This window comes from Xylaria bambusicola, assembly GCF_022495145.1.
Source record: "Xylaria bambusicola strain CBS 139988 unplaced genomic scaffold F5B22scaffold_85, whole genome shotgun sequence".
Classification (NCBI taxonomy): Eukaryota; Fungi; Ascomycota; class Sordariomycetes; order Xylariales; family Xylariaceae; genus Xylaria; species Xylaria bambusicola.
The window spans coordinates 1-17,940 of NW_025953638.1; the positions used below are offsets into that span (position 1 = coordinate 1).

Below are 17,940 nucleotides of genomic sequence, written 5' to 3' on the forward strand. Positions count from 1 at the left end.
AATATAATATTATTATAATATATAATAAATTTAAAATAGGTATAAAATAGCTTTATACCTTTTTATTAATTTAATTATTAATTATATTAAAATAACTTTAATAAGTTAAAAGAAAATATAAATATAATTTAATAAAGTAATATTAAATAGCTATAATATTAATATAAAATTTAAATAAGCTAGATTAAAGTTCTACTTTATTATTATTAATAGCTTAAACGTTATTAATAGTTATTTTAAATATAAACACTTATTAACTTTATTTAAAAAGTTTAATAAGGTAAATAATTTTAAAAGTTATTATAAACGGAAGTTAAATTTAAATAAATAACAATTTATATATAATATAAGTATAAAAATATTAATAAGCTTATATATTTAATACATTTTAATATATTTATAATAATTAATAAAGTTAAATTTATTAAATAAATAATTAAATTTAAATAGAAAATTAAGGTTAAGCTAATATATATACTTAATATATTTAATATAATTATAATATATTAATATAGGTAGTATAGCTATAAGGTTAATATATTTATTATAATATTAATCTTTTATCCTTATAAACTATTTATATTTTTTTTAGGGGTTTTTACCTTTAATATCCGAATTACCCCTATAGTTTAAATGATTATTAGGCGGAAGGCCGGTAAATTTACTATAGCCCTAACCTAAACCGCCCTTTCCGTTATTATCGTTATTATTATTACTGCTTAATAGCGGTACTAATAATGCTAAAGAAGTAAGTAATATTAATAATACTAATAGTAATAATATAAGTATTTTATTATTAATATATTCTTTATTTATATCTTTATTATACTTAAAGAATAATAATAATAGTAGCACTTTACCTTTACTATTATAAATAATATAGTTACTTTTTAAAGTTTAAACCTTACTTTTATCCTTTTTACCCTTAAAAGGTATAATTTAAATAATAATAATAATAATAATATAAATATAATAAAAAAAAAGGAAGATAAGGTAAAAACGGAAATAATATAATAACTTTTAACTAAAATTAATTTTTAAAATTAATAATAGTTAAAAAAAAAAGAAAAAAAAAAAAAGTTAATAAATAATTAATAAAAATATATATATAAATTTTACTATAAAGGTAATATATAATATATATAATTTATAATATAAATATAAGTTTAATATTTATATACCTTTATTATAATAACGCTTTATATAAATAAATTATATTAATATATTTATTATAATACTTTATATTATATACTTATATAATTAAACTTTTTATTTTATATTTAATTAATAAATTAATTATATATTAGATTAAGGATAACTTAATTAAGGAAAAAGAAATAGTTATTATATTATAATATTTTAAAGCCTTTAAAATATATATACTTTATATATATTATATACCCTTCCTATATATACTTTAAAGGAGATTTTTCTCTTCTTTAAACTTTAGTTTTATTAAATACCTATTATAAAATTAAAAAAACTTATAATATTATACTTAACCTTTAAGATTTAATCTACCTATAACATTAAATAAATCTTTATTTTTAAAAAAGATATTTAAATTAACTTTATAAATTTTAACCTTTTTTATATATTTTAAATTTAAGCTTATAAGGTTACCTATTAGGTTAACTATTTTAAAAATAGCCTATATAACTATATTAATTAGCTTAAAGTTAATTTTATTAAAAGTACTTTTAATTATACTTTTTTATAACGTTAAGGTTAAGCTACCTTTTTTTATTTAAGCTTAAAAAGGAATAATTTATTTTTATAGCTATTAAATTAAAGTAGCTTAATTAATAACGCTTATTTTATTTATTAATTAAAGTAATTCTATTAATCCTTTATTTAAATTAAGGTTTAATAGTAAAAGTGTTATATTTTTTAATTTAAAGTTTAAAAAGTTCTAAAAGTTATTTTCGGATTTAATATTAATTTTTTCTTCTTTAATAAAAGGGATAGAATTTTAAATTAATTATTTATTAATTATAAAAACATTAGGTATAATATATAATAATAATTATTAAGATTGTTTTAAATTATTTATTTTAATTAAGGTTTTTTTAATTTTAAAGGATATAGGGTTTAATTTTATTAATTAGGTTTATTATAAGGTTATATTTATTTATTATTAAATATAAAATATAATAATAAGGAAAAAGGTTTAATTTATAAATTATAAATAATAATAATTAAATATAAGTAATATATTTATATAATACTTATTAATAAGGAAAAGAAGTTTAAAATAATATTATAATTAAAGGTTTAAAGTATAGTTATATTAATATTATAAATAAAGATTTTAAGTTAAAGAAAAAAGAAAGGAAAGATAAAATTAAAATATAAATATATATAAAGATATATATAAGTTAATAATTATTATAAGTTATATAATTTTATTAATATAGGTTTTATATATTTTTATAATATCCCTTTATAATATATATAATATTCCAATATAATATATATCTTTAATATATTTATTATAAATACCTTTTAATTTAATATTAACTTTAATTATATTTTTAATTATTAAATTATATATTTAATTTATTAAATATTAAAGGTTTTCCTTTTTAATTCTTTTTATATTTAATAATATATTATTAATAATTTAATATTAATATTATAATATTAAATCTTTATATAATAAATAAATTTAATATAATTTTTAAATTTATTTAAAAGGTTAATAATAAAGGAAAAGGGTTTAATAAAGTTAAAAGGGTTATAAATAATATTAAAATTTAAATTATTATTAATTAAATTCCTTTAAATAAGGTTTAAAATATTAATAAAGTAATAGCTTATTAATTATTATTTATTTATATTTAAATAAATATTATTATTTATTATTATAAATTCCCTTTAATATTTTTTATTATTTAAAATTTATTTATTAATATAATTTTTAAAATTAAAACTTTAATATAAATTTACTTTATTATATTTATTTATTATTATATTAAATTTTAATATATTTTATATTTAATATCTTTTTATTTAAATTTTTTATTAATATATTTATATTTTCCTTTAAAGTAATAATTTAAAGTATTATATTTATTATATAAAGTAATAACTATTAAAAAAGCTATTAAAATTATTTTAAAACATTTATAAATTTTTATAATATATCCTTTAAAGTTATAGCATTTAAATTTAAGTTTTATAAAGCTATTATAATTATTAAATAACTATTAATAATATTAATAATTATATACCTATATATAGGAAGTTTTATTAAGGTAAAAATATTAAGGGTTAAAGGTTTTAACTTTATAGCATTTTAAAGGTAAGTTTAAAGTATTTATATAAATTAATCCTTAAAAAAGGATATTATTTATTTTTTAAGTATAATAAACTATTATAATATTACTTAATTATAGTTTTATATATTTATTTTATTATTATATAAGGAGGGAAGTTCTAGTTTTTGCCCCTTATTCCCTTTCCTAGCGTTATATATAATGTTCCTTGGTCCGTGCTATATATCGGAAATTAAGCTTCCTTGGTTCCGTGATATCGCGATAGGCTCCGGGAAACTCGACAAGGTATTCTGGGCTGGGTACGGCATCACCTTCGCTAGTAAGATTCAACTGCGCGCACTCAGGATATATCTGTAGATTCGCTTCAAGGTTGATGACCTCATGGCGAATCAGATAGTTGCCTGGTTTGAGAGGTTTGGGAATTGTCATATTTACGCCCCTCCTGACGATGTAATATCCAGCCTCCCAGGCATCGCAGGTGCTGATGGGTGTGTCGCTGCAAGAATAGCGAGTTAGAAAGTAACCTATTCAGTTATATATTGCTCTCAAGGATGAGAGGTCACAAACCCCCCAACCGCGTCTGGGGGGAGACTTCAAAATATGCATACCCGGGTATGGGACGTGGCTGCCACTCCGGCCATGAGGTTCGGGAGTAACCTGTTTCCCATACCTTAAACCACCTCTTTCCGGTGCCATCCCATTCATCACAAGGGCCTTCACAGTTAGCCATATAGACCATAACGGGCCCCTGTCCGTGTGGCCAATAGTATTCTGGCCCCTGACACTTCATCGGGGGGTCATAGTCTCCGTAAGGAGGACTTGGTGGAGTCGTGGGGAAGGGTAATTACCGGAGGGTTGACCGGGCACGGTGGAGCCAGTTACCAAGCTGTCACGTTGGCACCTGCACGTACGGGTGCGTGAAGTTTCGGGAGTGTCTTTGCCGCCGGGTTACCGCGATTACAAGCTAGATTTGGATGCTGCGTAGTCAATATAGGGTCAGGCCACCATCGTCGCTGTATTGACACCTGGCCTTCCTCGGGAAGCCAGGGGTAGTGGCTAGCACACTTTAGAATTTTTACAGTCGAGATAACTCGCTGACAGAACTGACCCCGCGTAATCGATGCCATCGATCTTATAGTTGTAGATGCCTCCATGGCTTTCAACCCTCGCCGCTGCTAGAACAATCGTTAGAATTCCCATGGACCTCATTGCAGCCGTCGGTGTACTTGAAAGATGACTACAATTTAGAATACGGGTGACTTTCAGGAGTGACTACCTTCGTCAATCGTTAGCGAGGGGCGACAAACGAGGATGCCTAACATACCTGCTTGACTATCTATCAATAGATAGAATCCGGGAAGGTAGATTCCGTCGGAGTACGATGCTATGATTTATCCGCTGCATGTGGCTTCTACCATCCCGATGTCGTGAACCGTTTCGGCACCGAGCTATGCGTTTAACACAATATGGAATTGTAGCAGACACTTATGGCTCTGCTTATTAGCCAGTGATCGCCCCTCTTGCACAAAGCCACAGAAAACACTTGAAATACCAGCAGCGAGTACAATGGCAGTAGAAGCTTGCCCTCTAGATATACACACATAATACAGCTAGCTTCACTCATATAGTTTTCCATTGCAGAAAAAGGTAGGATCTTGTCCCGGTGCTTATTAGGCAGATCTGTAAGAGCGAAAGCTATCTGTACATGCCTGCACCTGTAAATTGAAGCTATTTTCAACCCTACTTTACTTAGCTATCTGTAACTTTAAAACCTTAACGTTTACCTTTATTACTTTTACCTTCAATTAATACTTCAATTTTGTAATTTATTAGCGGACTTTATTTATGCTTCGTCGGCTTTATATGATCTAGGACTTCCTTCGCCCGCTGGACTCCTTTGCCTATCTGTTGGTTCTATGTGCATATGCATAGTCTATTCCCAGTAAAAGCTACCCCGGTCGAGTCCACACAAGAGGTATCTCGCCCTCAGTTACTTGCTCGGAAAGACTCTCAACGTGGACTCCCCTTAGCCTTGCCTCGTGTTTGTATTAAAGCTGAGTAGGGGGGGAGTAGTGTAACAATCTGACCCTGTTCCTCCATCTACCCAATCGCTTCTATCCATAGCTTTACTTTCGCAAAAGGCGTAGCTTGCTGTGGGTAGCGGCAGACTTGGCAGGGTTGGCCGTATGACATCTGCTCTCTTTATGTACATGTATTGCGTGCTTCCACAGGTCATCGGAGCGGCGAACATTTCGGTGGTACCGAAGACGTTGGCTTCTATACAAGGTCGCAACCAGTGATCGATATCCCTCGCTATCTCTTCGAGGGCTCGTATTACGTCTGGGGCGTTGATATCTGCCTTTTCCTTCTGACTTAGTGAGCGCAGACTACCCGGACGCTTAGGCCAAATAGTTCTTTCAAGTTCGCCAGCACACTCCGAGGCGCTTCCTATGAGTTTCTCAACTTCATCGCTGAGTAATAGTACTTGTGGCTTTAGAAGGCTAGGGTGCTGTTGGCTGCGTCGCTTGTGTGCTATGTTTTTAAGATGTTTAGCCAAAATTGGGAGCACAGGCTCCAAGTTCTCGGGTTCTTTGAGAAAGGAGTGGCTCCCTTTGCTTTGGACCGCTAGCTTCTCAGTCTGGTCGCCAACGACCCGAAATGGCGGAAGTAGAGTCGGCAAAATCGTGTTCGGACCCTTGGCTTGGTTAAAGTTGGAGTGATTCGTCTCATTGTTAGTGACTATGGATAATTCTTCGAAGTGACCAACGAGTTTCGTCAAAATGACTTTGGCTTTCTCAATGCAGGCTCGGTTCGTCGTGTCTTCGAGCTCGGGGTCGTGAAAGATGTTGACAGCTTCGCCCCAGCGGGTAAGACGGAGTCTCATAATACTGAGTCTAAGAAACCCTCGATTATTTGGCCTCCCTTTTAATGCATAATCAAAATAAGAGACACATGTGGCGAAAATAGTTGCAATGCTCTCGTTGGTCAAGTCGAGTTCTGATAAGTTAGACATGTCTTAAGACGTGCAGGTTGCGATCGAGTATTGATGGGCGCACTTCAAGAATTTTGAAAGGGCATAGAAAATGTTAATATAATTCTGAAAGAAAAAGTCCAAGGCTTCAGGAACAGATAGCGTAGAGGGACTATTAAGTAGATGAATGGGCTCTCACAGAAGGAATCTAAATTTTACCTGTTTGCTACTTATCAGTACCATTTGCTTATATGAGCCATTTATGTTCTTTCAGCTTTCTGCTGCTGAAAGTTCTGCCCACCAATTGTAATATCTGAACATCAAGCCCGCCCTCTTTCCGTGGCAGCACTGCCACCACAGTCGACATTTTGCCTCATATGAGCACTTGAAATTGGAACGCCACACAGCTGTCGTTAAGGTGGCTTCATTATGCCCGCAAAATACAGCCAATGTAATCCAAAGGCTGCCCTTCCACATCTACACTCATATATACCGCTCTAAGACTCACGTGTCCGCCCACACTCATGGCACCAAGAACGCAGCTCCGCCTACTATGTCCAGGTGTCAAATCAGAGAACTTTAGAAAGGTTGAGGATGGGAATTCCTGGAACCAACTGCTAAAGGTAATACCAGTCTAGAAATATCAATATGGATCAGGAGGATCAGTACTGGTCTCACCTTATGTCTACTCAACGCCCGTTCTATCCGGGGTTCATTAGGCAGATGTCTAGTCAGGTTGAAGGTGGTGAGGATGAAGGACAAGTTGTAGTAATCAACTTCCAGGATGAAGCTAAGCCACAGTACCAGATTTACTCAAGACCACAGGATTTACGTGGGCAATTCGATAACCCTCCTCTACCGCCATCTACCGATGCCGTCCGGTCCAGGCGATTATTCGTTTTGGAGGGGCTTTCAAAAAGTTTCATACAACTGCTTGGATCTAGACTGCGAGTTCCACCATCTTTCTTCGCCGCGCATTGTCCGCATACAGGAAGGTTCGTCGGCATCTTGCTAAACCAGACGCTGCGGGACTACGAGACTCAGAGCCGCTTTACTCTGACATTCCCAGAATGCATTCAGCGACCATTGATGAGAAAACGGATGAAGCGGATCCTGTGTACTTCAATCAATCTAGCATTACTCGCCAGTTACACCGCATAAACTTGTTTGGGGATGTGAAGGATCCTCTTTGGAGCTTTGAACGGGTATCGTTTTGGAGTACACGTGAAGGGGGGAGCTGGGATGGCAAGTCAGATCCCTCCCTTGATACTTGACTCGACATTTTCTCACATATATTAGCTGTTCTACTTGTTGATCCACCCCTCAGAGACTTCGTTATCCGCATGGGTGACCCCGTGCCCCGACGTGTCCTTCATCTAAATTCCAAGAACTTTAATCCACCAGGGATCGCCGAGGATAGCTTGAGTCAGGACGGGTCTTGGTTCGCACCTTTCCTAATGAACTGCGCTGGTGAGGTGCCTGAGATGAAGTCCATATTTGACGACATCATCAGCTTGTACCAAGGTCGTCAGTATCAATCAACTGCAGATCCTAGGGCTTGCACAGACATTTGTAGACAACTAGTCCTGTCGGCCTGACTGTCTCGGCTCCGTGTTGCGGAAGCTGAGGTTGTCCGTAAGCAGTACCAGATGAGTGTTGGTTCTACCACGTCTACAATCAACTACCACGTGTGGCTAGACAAGTCCTGGACGCAGCCCTGGACGGAGAGAGAGTTTGGCGGGCTTATGCGGGCAAAATCAGCTCTGGAATCTATAAAGACGAGCCTCTCCTACAATATGGACGCCCTCGGGATAGGTGGACAGAGTTCGGTCGGCGAGGAATGGGAGGACAAAGCATGGAACAGCCTACAGAGTGCGGTTACAGCCCTCAAGATGAAAGTCGATCTTATGTCCGAGGCCTACACTCAAGCTATATCCGTACGAGAGAGCATCATTGCGAATCAACAGGCTCGTCAGGTTGGTTACCTAACATCACTCGCGACTCTTTTCGTCCCTATCTCATTCATTGCCGCTGTCTTCTCAATGGGAGGGGACTATGCTGCCGACCAAAAAAGGTTCTATGTATTTTGGGCTGTCTCCCTCCCAGTTGCGGTGGTTGCCTTGTCCATATCCTTTTTCGGAGGCTATATTCAGAAGCTGTTGCCAAACCGCTTGATTACTCGAGCCACAGAAGAATCCGCCGTATAGCAATCACTATAACCAAGTCTCATTCTTGTTATCTCCCTTCTCAGGGAACACGTCGCTATCATGTGATCGAAAGCGTCAAAGGGTCTATCTTTTCCTCTCAATCCAACCATGTAGTAATGTCATTAGAAAGGACCACCAATCCTATTATCTTTTTAGGGCCAATTATTCAGCTACCATCTTTATAGCATACTACGACTAACATCCGTGCCGAGACCATATTGACGTTCGAGCTTTTCAGCTGCTATCATCCCGACCTGGTAGGCATAAGATTGCGTATGAACACTGCATGCGTAAGCGCGTTAGTGGTTTTCCCCCTTGTATTTCAAAATCAGTGAGAAGAGCGTACCTTGGTAGGAATGGAAGCACGCTCAAGTCTACCACTCGGAGGTTCTGAATGCCGTACACCCTAAAATCCGGGTCTACGCAAGCACCATCTTCGTCTTGTGTATGGCCGATTCTACACGTGCCAGTCATATGCCATGTGCTTGTAAGATTCTCTCTCCAGAAGTCAAGAATATCTTCCTCACTATTGGTTTTGGGACATATGTGCACTGCCTTCGGATCCCGACTTTTCGATGCCGCCGAATGATCCATGATTCTAAGAGCCTCCTGTGTAGATTCAATGACAATACGTTTGTCCCACTCGGATTCCAAAAATATCGGACGTATTATCGGCGGCGTTTCCGGGTCGAGCGATTGAAGCTTGACTTCTCCGAGCCCTTGACCGTTCAATAGGAAGATATTCATCATTGATGTAGGGCCCATCCCTTCAAGCCGTACAGCAGGTGCGAAATGGTGCACCTCGAAGGTCGGAACAGTTTGGAGGCTGAGTCGCTGCCTCTCACTTTCATGCAGCGAGTGAAACTCGGGACTTGATAAGGCTGATTGGTTCTTCAAAAATCCCATTGCAGCTCCGCCTGTAGGAGGGCCGTCATAAAGGGGTATTCTGGGATTGGTATTAACAGAGAAGTGCATCTGCACGTGGCAATGATCTCTCAGATTCTGCCCAATATTTTCATTCGCATAGACAATAGGAATTCCAAGTTCAATCAGGTGGTGCGCAGGGCCGATGCCAGATCGCATTAGAATCTGAGGAGAGGAGAGTGTGCCAGCGGACAAGATTACCTCTTTGCCACACTTCAATACCTTACCATTCGTTAGCTCAACTCCGAACGCCTTTCCGTCCGCTACAAGAATTTTCCGAACGACGGAGTCCGTTTCAATCTTAAGATTAGGAGGTGCTCCGCGTAATAGATCTGCAGCAGTAGACCGAACGCCTTGGTGGCCCGATAGGGGGCCGAATAATATGCCAACATAATTGCCCACAGACATATCAGTGATCAACGGGTACCCACAAGCCTCCCACACGTCAGCAGTTTGAATCATATCAGTATCCCATCTCGTAGTTTGGCTGGTAAGATGAAGGGGCCCGGAGACACCATATGCGTCAGGCCCGTGGCTACAATATCGCTCAGCTCCGACCCCTGGCTTGATCAGATGATGATAATTCTCGAGTCTTCGAAACCGGGGTTCAACGTTTTCCCACTTCCAGCAATCATCTCCTGTTACTCTCGCTATTTCATCCCATTCTTCGCGTGGTCCCCGGACCCAACAGGCAAAGTTGATGGCTGTCGACCCTCCCAATCCTTTCCCGGTGTCCATGCAGATCTCGCGGTTATTGACATGAGGCATAGGTGCGCTCTTGTACCCCCAATTTTGGGAGTTGCTGTTGTATTGTGTGAAGGTGTTGTTGAGGTCGCGGAGAGCTGGGTCGCTGTTTGCGCTCCCGGCTTCAAGGAGCGAGACGCGAGGGCGACATTTACTCCTGGCTAAGCCGCTAGCAAGAGCACATCCGGCTGCTCCACCACCGACGACAATAAAGTCGCAAAACTCACTCTCAACTGCCATATCCAAAGCGCGATGTGACATGGGGTGAGGGAGATAACTGGAGGGAAGGCTGGGATATTTACACCACCCAAGGGGTGCGGATTGGGTGATCTCAGCTCAATAAGAGAGAGGGGCTGCGGGTATGCAACATCACGATGAACAGTAGCAGTTCCACAGGCTAATGTAGTTAAATGGCAATAGTACACGAATATCTTAACGAGCCTCGATGCGTTCTCAAATCAGGTTTCCGCCTATACTTGGAGAATACCACTATTGGTCAAACAGTATTGTTGACCTCGCGAGTTAGCCAGGGCCGAGTTAACATGCTAGATCGCGTGCAGTCCTGAGGATGACGGGGATTTTCTATTGATGGCACAACAAGTTGACTTTATATTTCACAGATACACCTAAAATGATCGTCCCCTCTCTTTAAACCACACTGAATACAATGCATATTTATGACAGAATAAAGCTAGCGATTCATCATCATTGGTTCTCCATCTTGATCCAATGCGGGGTAAGATCTGGTGATTGGGGTTCAGCTCTTCTACCGGTATATTCAAACGCAGCATTTACGTGAGATACGTATTTAGGTGTAGAGACGGATAGAACTGAAACTGACAACTGTTACATTCATTAATCTGTCAGTCATGTAGATGTATGAGTTTAAGTGTAGCATACCTCTATGATTAAGCTTTCAAAACGCGGTGCTCATCATTTCTTAGATCTCCCTTCATTCGAACTCCTCCTATGTGCCGAGTCCATTAGTGTCCGTTGGTGTCTAGCACAATGATCGAGGCCTAGGGAGAAGTGCAAATCGTGTCGCAAGGGTTGGTGCTCGAGATTCTGATACTACACGAAGCCGCTTAAGATCTGATACTTCCAAATATTCCACATGATTAATATATATAACAAAGAATATCATGAGAATCGTTATTGTTATTTCTTTTTTCTAAACCGAGGGCCTGTCTATTAAACACTAGAGTGCAGCCAGGGGACACTGGAGCCCCAGTGCATCTCTACTGGTAGTCCCCCGCCATAAATTTTCCAACAATAGCCCCCAAAAACCAGCTTTTCGAAAGGAACTTAATGTGCGAAAGCTGTAGACCACTCCTGCGCTCGTTCAAGCAAATTTCCAATAATTACTGACTTTAAGGAAGGTTACTCGTAAGTTGGTTAACATAGTAGCAGTAGCAGGAAGAATAGCAGGTAAGGTTGGTGGCCAAGGGGCCCTAGTCAAGCCCGCTATTCTTATATGCCCTTGTCGTCTGTTTTCACCCCCAATATAACCAACTGTCAAGTACTTCAGGGTCTATGCCTCGGTCCAGGGAGACAAGACAGATGCCCCAATAGACAGACAGGAATTGTTGAAAGACATATCTAATTGGCTCAGAAGGGTATCTAAGGTTCCTAGGTACAGCGGAGCTTGGTTATCGAGTACCTAGTGCATCCGTTGGTGTAGACCATACAGCCCATATCCCATACGACTACACCGATTTCATTCCAGCTTTCTCCCTTCGAGTCCCAGACACTATGACCACCGCCGCAGCAGCCGAGGCAAGACCTCTCTCTTTCATGGAGACGCTTGATCCGCTAGTCTCCTTCTACCGGCCTTCAGACGCCTCAAGCTCTGGCTTGAGCGGTAGCGTAGATCACCAGCCGCGACTCATTATCGTCGCCAGTTGGACTGGCGCCAGAGATGTCCACATCGCAAAGTACATAGCCAGATATACGGCTCTGTATCCTGCGGCTCAGATCCTGCTTCTCAAGAGCACCACAAGCCACATTATGCGCCCATCGCTGATCGGCCCCTCAATGAAGCACGCTGCTTCCGTCATTCGCGCCGCTTTCCAGACGCCGCCATCATCGTCTTCGCCAGATCTTCTCATCCACATGTTCTCCAATGGCGGCTCCTCCAGCATCGCGAATCTATACGAACAGTATGCTGCCTTAGCTGGTCCTAATGATGATAAGCGCCTCCCTTTACACGTTACTATCTTCGATTCGTGCCCGGGCACCTATAGCATCTCTCGTGCTGTGGTTTTCTTCAGTGTCAGCCTTTCACCATTCCAACAGTTGATCTCTGCGCCGATCTTCTATGCTTGGGCCACTTTGTGGTCTGTCTCCATAGCCCTAGGTCTCACGCCTGACTGGTTAAGCAACTGGGGAAAGACACATAATGACACGGGTAATGTGGCTGAGATGCGGCGGGTGTACATTTACAGTCCCAGCGATGCATTGATTGACTATAAGGTTGTTGAAGCACATGCGGCGGAGGCTCAGACGAAGGGTTTCTCTGTTGCATTAGAGAGGTATGAAGGTTCGGCACATGTCGCACATGTGCGGAAAGATGTGACTCGGTACTGGAAGATTGTTGAGAGACTCATGGAAGGCTCTGAGATATCTGCTTAGTGGTAAAGAGGTGATGGGTTCCTTGCGTAATTCTGTTGCGACTTTGCGGACCTGACTGATTGCCCAAAACCTGTCTAAGCACGTTGCTAGATTTCATAGTTCAGTTCTACTAATAATCATTTCATCTACTGCGCCGGTGAGTTCATTGCACCGTGTTTCCATAATACAGATCACGCCCTGGTTAGCCAATAAGTACGTAGGCAGGTAGTATTGGAGACATACCGCTCACCTGCACACTCGACCTCTTCGCAGGAGTACCTGATGAGGGGATGAGACGGTCGCTTCTATTGCTGAGCGTGATATTATCAGCTTATTGAGGATTGCTGCAGGAGTTGTCGGGACCTAACGTGGGTTCAGAGTAAGGTGGAATAAATTGTCTTGTAAGATGATATCCATGTGAGGCTTCAGCTGACTATATAATGTCAGTCATATCATCAACCTTCGCAGCATAATCACCATCGAAGATCATGATGAAGTAGGAAGAAACAATCTCATATTGAGCTGTTAGTCAGTTTCACATTTGCTCCTAATCTAAAGCCAGGGGGTATCGTGGCTATGGTGATGATGGGGAAACTGGGTGAAATGAAATCGCACCACGCCATATCCTCGAAAATAAGCGAGGTATAGAATGCCCAAAGGACATCACCCGCAACGGTATAAATCTTCCCCTCTTCCCCCTCTCCCCATTTTCAACTATGGTCGCGCAGCGGCCATCTACCTTCATTTCACTCATTTCACGAAAAGCCTATGTTATTCCTTTGAAGACGTTTTGAAAGGTTTCTAGCCGTCCCCTGAACTCCAAATTCGTCGTTGTGGCATATTAGAAGATAAGGTTTGGGCTTCGTTGGGTCCGAGAAGGCGGACGTCATGGTGATGAATAATACTCAACCATTACAGACATATTGTGATCTTCGCTCATCTCCTCTCGCCTTTCTGACGACAAGTAATTTCCTTCAGAGTGCGAAAACAATTCCATAGAGGGTGCTGCAGGAAATATCGCACAACTCTTCCCCTTCCTCATACTTCTTTCGATCCATAATTTTATCCAAGACCACACGTCAACAGCGATCCGTGTAAAGGAACTCTATCATATCTGTGCTCAACTCATACCCGTCGGCTACCTTCGGCGTAGACCAACTGAGAGCCGCCGCCTTCAATGAATGCCGCTTGTTTCGCATTAGGTTCGGTATGAGGTTCGGTTGTTCGACAAAAACCAAAGTCAAGGAGCGATTACATATAAGACAGCCACCTAGGTAAGAGATAGTCGTCCGTCCTAATTTATGTAGTAATGAATGATACAACTATCTTCATATAATGTGGTTGTTGTGATTACAGATAACCCTTCTCAGAAGGAGGCACTTCTAGGTTTGTTGATTGTAGTAGCGGAGATGAGATTCATATATCCAGGACTGTCATGATTAGCTAGCAAATTCTAGACGTTGTTCAATGAACAATCTAATGATACTAAGATTATCGTTTCATTCGGGGTCTCGCTAATCGCGAATCGTGACGTTGCCCGACACTCATAGGTAAGTCGTCAGGCGAGGTGAACAATTTTTAAGGCCTATTCCCGGGGTCCGGGATCCTTCCTTGCTCCATCTCCGCGGCTCTTGATAACGGCAAGTTGTTCCGCAAAGACTCTTGACCCAATATAAAGACTTGGCAGTGATCCATTTGCCGTGTCCGTTTCCCGGAAATGCTCCCCACAATGAAGGGCAGACAGGTGTCAAGGTTTACCGAGCGTGCTGACTGACGCAACCCACACAGTTAATGCCGTAAGATGACCACCGGTACAACTCTTGCGGGGGTCAGCCGCCGGCGTAGCATCCCAACAAGCTGTAGTAGGTGCGGTAGGGAAGTTGAGTTATGCAAAAAGAAATATGGCATCGCATCACAACACAGTATGTCTACCTTCGGAGTCGCGGAGTCGCGATCCATTTTGTGCCAAACCCCGCGAACCACAAAAAGAGCTTAGTTGGCTATCCCGCTGCCCTTCAGGGCCCCGCCATCAAACAGCGGCTGCGCCATATCGCGTTGATGGTAATCGACGCCAAAGAGAAATAGAGCTCTTTAACACTTCACCAAGACGGGAGTCCCGTCTGACTTCTGCAAACCAAATTTGTGAAAACGGCACCAGATTTCATTAATACGTGGTGTAGACGTATGTCGAGCTGACATCAACAGACCAGACCCTCTTTCATTCTGCCGATTGTGGGCGTGGCTTATGGTCAAAATCAACTGGCCTTTGTCCGTCTATCCAACTACGTACGTACATCTGCGAGGGAGGTTAGAGTGTCAAGTCTGGAGTTGAAGACATAGACGCGATGGCCATCATCAATCTTCTCGCCTCACCTTGGGCGCTCGCCGCCGCTCTGGTTGCCGTTGCTGCCTACTATGTTTACCCTTATTTCGTCACCTACGGCCACTTCCGTGGGATTCCAGCCCCATTCCCCGCACAGTTCACTAATTGGTGGCTGTTGTACGCATGCCGACGCGGCAAGCGGTATCTCATCGTCGACGAGGTACATAAGAAATTAGGGCCGGTAGTACGAATCCAGCCGAACCATATCAGCATTGCTGATGATGAAGCTATCCCGATTATCTACGGACACGGAAACGGATTCTTGAAATCCGAGTTCTACGATGCTTTCGTGTCTATCAAGCGGGGCCTGTTCAACACGCGCGATCGCGCGGAGCATACTCGCAAGCGGAAGATGGTTTCACATACATTTGCCCCGAAGAGTATCAGCCAGTTCGAGCCCTATAGTAAGTTACATGGATCGCACCCATGATTCGGGTCATTCGATTATCTGTTTAAAGGCCGTGGTGTCTGAGCGCACGCAATACAGGGCTTAGTCGTAGGATAATATACTGACTTCGTGTAGTCGCTGAGAACCTAGAGTTGTTTGTAAACCGATGGGATGAGCTAGCTGAAAAATCACCTCGCGGAGACAAGACTGCTCACGTCGATTGCCTGAAGTGGTTTAACTATGTCGCGTTTGACACCATTGGTGATCTAGCGTTTGGCGCACCATTCGGCATGTTGAAGGCGGGCGCTGACATCGCCGAGGTACGGATGTCCGTGGACGCACCTCCAATCTATGCGCCTGCGGTCGAGATTCTCAATCGCAGAGGTGAGGTATCTGCAACCCTCGGCTGTCTCCCTTCCATCAAACCATATGCAAAGTGGTTGCCCGACCCCTTCTTCTCTCAGGGTCTTGCTGCTGTCGAGAATTTAGCCGGGATCGCAATCGCGCGGGTCAAGGATCGTCTCGATAACCCGCCAAACATCAACCGAACCGATCTCTTGGCGCGACTGCAAGAAGGCCGCGATGAGAAAGGCGAACCGCTAGGTTTCCAAGAACTAACTGCTGAAGCCCTAACTCAGCTGATTGCGGGGTCCGACACTACATCAAACACATCCTGTGCACTTCTATACTATGTAGCCAAGACTCCCGGCGTGATTCAAAAGCTACAAGAAGAGCTCGATGCTGCCATCCCCGACAGCAACACAAAGGTACCAGATTATGAATCCGTCAGGAATTTACCGTACCTTGAAGCCGTGATCAATGAGACGATGCGCATCCATTCAACATCGGGCATTGGGCTCCCGCGCCAGATCCCGGAGGGCTCGCAGGGCATCCATCTACACGGACACTACTTCCCGGCAGGGACAGTCTTGAGTGTCCCGACGTACACGATTCATCACTCGAAGGACATTTGGGGCCCAGACGCTGATGAATTCCGCCCCGAGCGCTGGGAGAATGCGACAACACGCCAGCGCAACGCCTTCATTCCTTTCAGCTACGGGCCGCGATCTTGCGTGGGGAGAAACGTAGCCGAAATGGAAATGAAAATGATTGCCTCTACGTGGTTGCGCCGGTACGATGTCTTCTTGAGACAAGAGGTAATGGAGACACGCGAGGGATTCCTAAGGAAACCTTTGGCGTTGGAGATTGGGCTCAAGCGGCGCTCTGGTTAAGTTGCGATGTTCCCGGGATAATAGTCAACAAGGCGATCCGTCAATAGTTTCCTGCTGCGTGCCCCAACATGTATAAATAATGATATGAATGATTCAGATTGAGAACACTAATGTCAAGGTACGGATATAGTCAAATGCAACATAATTGAATTCACAGTATTGGTTCGAAGCTTAATGGGGTTCGTATTGAAGTCAAAAAGGATAATCGCCTAACTCTATTTCAGAAGCTGGCAGTATCCTGTGCTTCAGAAGAGTTCTTCTATTCGCTCCTTGTCTGATCATGTTATCGAACCATTCCAACCCCAAGCGTATGCAAATATAACTCTGTGGGCCATAGAATGTTTCGATCGTACAGTCCTCTTTACACTCGTTCACGACACCAGGAGTGATAATTCCTCAACCATAAACACCGATCCAATAATCACCGCCCTGATCCTTAATAATGGTGTTCATAATTCGACGTTCTTCTGCCATACCAAAACCCAACTGCTAGATATCGTTGCCATCACATGATGCTAATCATCAAGAGGAAGCGGCTTCAGGATCGAGCCCGCTTGGAAGTCGATATATATCCGGATATTTCGCGATTAGATTCGGGGTTCCCTTTCTGTTGTGATGCGCGTGGGGTTCGAAGACAAGATCGTGCCTTTTTCGATGACTGCCTGCATCCACCCTCTCTTTTGTTGAATGGTAGGATCATGCCTTTCCCTATTCTCGCACGGGCCTCTTCGTCAAGTAGCTCCAGTTGAACGAGTCTCCAGAGCCGAAATATGTCAGCTATGCCTCGGAAGCAAGGGTTCGCGAGCGCGCGCCCAACACCATCGCAGGCGCAAGGGTCTCCCATGTTATGGTTTAATCCAGACACCTGGTGCACATATGAACCCACTCGGTCTTTGTTGCCAAGCTCTTTGGTCTGGTCACAATCAAAGAGGGCCGACCAGTTGGAGTTTGTGTCGCGCCCCGAATCAAGAAGGCTAGTCACACCATCTTCAGGAGTGTGACGCTGACTCGGCGAGGGATTAAATTCTTCATCTCAAACTGCACCCCGTCGACAGTGTGTCAGCTTAACCTTGCGGCACAAAAAAGCCTGTGCAGTGTCGCGCAAAATCAGAAGAGAAAAGCTGAAGCTTTCTTAATATTAGCTTGATAATCCACGTAGAAGGGTGGTGTATTTGAAACTGACTGGAAGAGTATGCCAACCCT

General features: G+C 41.4%; 5 protein-coding genes across 5 annotated transcripts; 3 read left to right on the top strand and 2 right to left on the bottom strand.

The window, feature by feature from the left end:
• Positions 1-3,470: 3,470 nt before the first annotated feature.
• Positions 3,471-4,487, bottom strand: F5B22DRAFT_640276 (lytic polysaccharide monooxygenase; the record flags this gene model as incomplete). Its single annotated transcript, XM_047977829.1, has 4 exons — positions 3,471-3,774; positions 3,887-4,096; positions 4,161-4,334; positions 4,387-4,487. The coding sequence occupies 4 exons, from the start codon at positions 4,485-4,487 to the stop codon at positions 3,471-3,473; spliced, it is 789 nt and encodes a 262-aa protein (XP_047825128.1).
• A 2,391-nt stretch (positions 4,488-6,878) lies between these two features.
• Positions 6,879-8,456, top strand: F5B22DRAFT_662181 (uncharacterized protein; the record flags this gene model as incomplete). Its single annotated transcript, XM_047980421.1, has 4 exons — positions 6,879-7,244; positions 7,319-7,494; positions 7,549-7,821; positions 7,873-8,456. The coding sequence occupies exons 1-4, from the start codon at positions 6,898-6,900 to the stop codon at positions 8,454-8,456; spliced, it is 1,380 nt and encodes a 459-aa protein (XP_047825129.1). The 5' UTR covers positions 6,879-6,897.
• Positions 8,457-8,545: 89 nt separating this feature from the next.
• On the bottom strand, positions 8,546-10,792 carry F5B22DRAFT_558455 (uncharacterized protein). The gene is made up of 2 exons (XM_047973017.1): positions 8,803-10,792; positions 8,546-8,738 (listed from the first exon to the last, which is right to left on the bottom strand). The coding sequence occupies exons 1-2, from the start codon at positions 10,383-10,385 to the stop codon at positions 8,636-8,638; spliced, it is 1,686 nt and encodes a 561-aa protein (XP_047825130.1). The 5' UTR covers positions 10,386-10,792; the 3' UTR covers positions 8,546-8,635.
• Positions 10,793-11,264: 472 nt separating this feature from the next.
• On the top strand, positions 11,265-13,505 carry F5B22DRAFT_629965 (uncharacterized protein). Its single transcript, XM_047976512.1, has 2 exons — positions 11,265-12,932; positions 12,985-13,505. The coding sequence occupies exon 1, from the start codon at positions 11,877-11,879 to the stop codon at positions 12,753-12,755; it is 879 nt and encodes a 292-aa protein (XP_047825131.1). The 5' UTR covers positions 11,265-11,876; the 3' UTR covers positions 12,756-12,932; positions 12,985-13,505.
• A 1,574-nt stretch (positions 13,506-15,079) lies between these two features.
• F5B22DRAFT_652234 (cytochrome P450) lies at positions 15,080-16,737 on the top strand (the record flags this gene model as incomplete). The annotated part of the gene is made up of 2 exons (XM_047979575.1): positions 15,080-15,521; positions 15,641-16,737. 2 exons carry the CDS (start codon positions 15,080-15,082, stop codon positions 16,735-16,737), a joined length of 1,539 nt encoding a protein of 512 aa, XP_047825132.1.
• Between the last annotated feature and the right edge of the window lie 1,203 nt (positions 16,738-17,940).

What these genes read in the sequence shown, in the direction of transcription:
- F5B22DRAFT_558455 (XM_047973017.1), bottom strand. Translation starts at nt 10,385, where the DNA reads ATGTCACATCGCGCTTTGGATATGGCAGTTGAGAGTGAGTTTTGCGAC. An exon ending in GTGCTTCCATTCCTACCAAG is followed by an intron (nt 8,739 to 8,802) that starts GTACGCTCTTCT and finishes TTACGCATGCAG; the next exon opens with TGTTCATACGCAATCTTATG.
- F5B22DRAFT_629965 (XM_047976512.1), top strand. Translation starts at nt 11,877, where the DNA reads ATGACCACCGCCGCAGCAGCCGAGGCAAGACCTCTCTCTTTCATGGAG.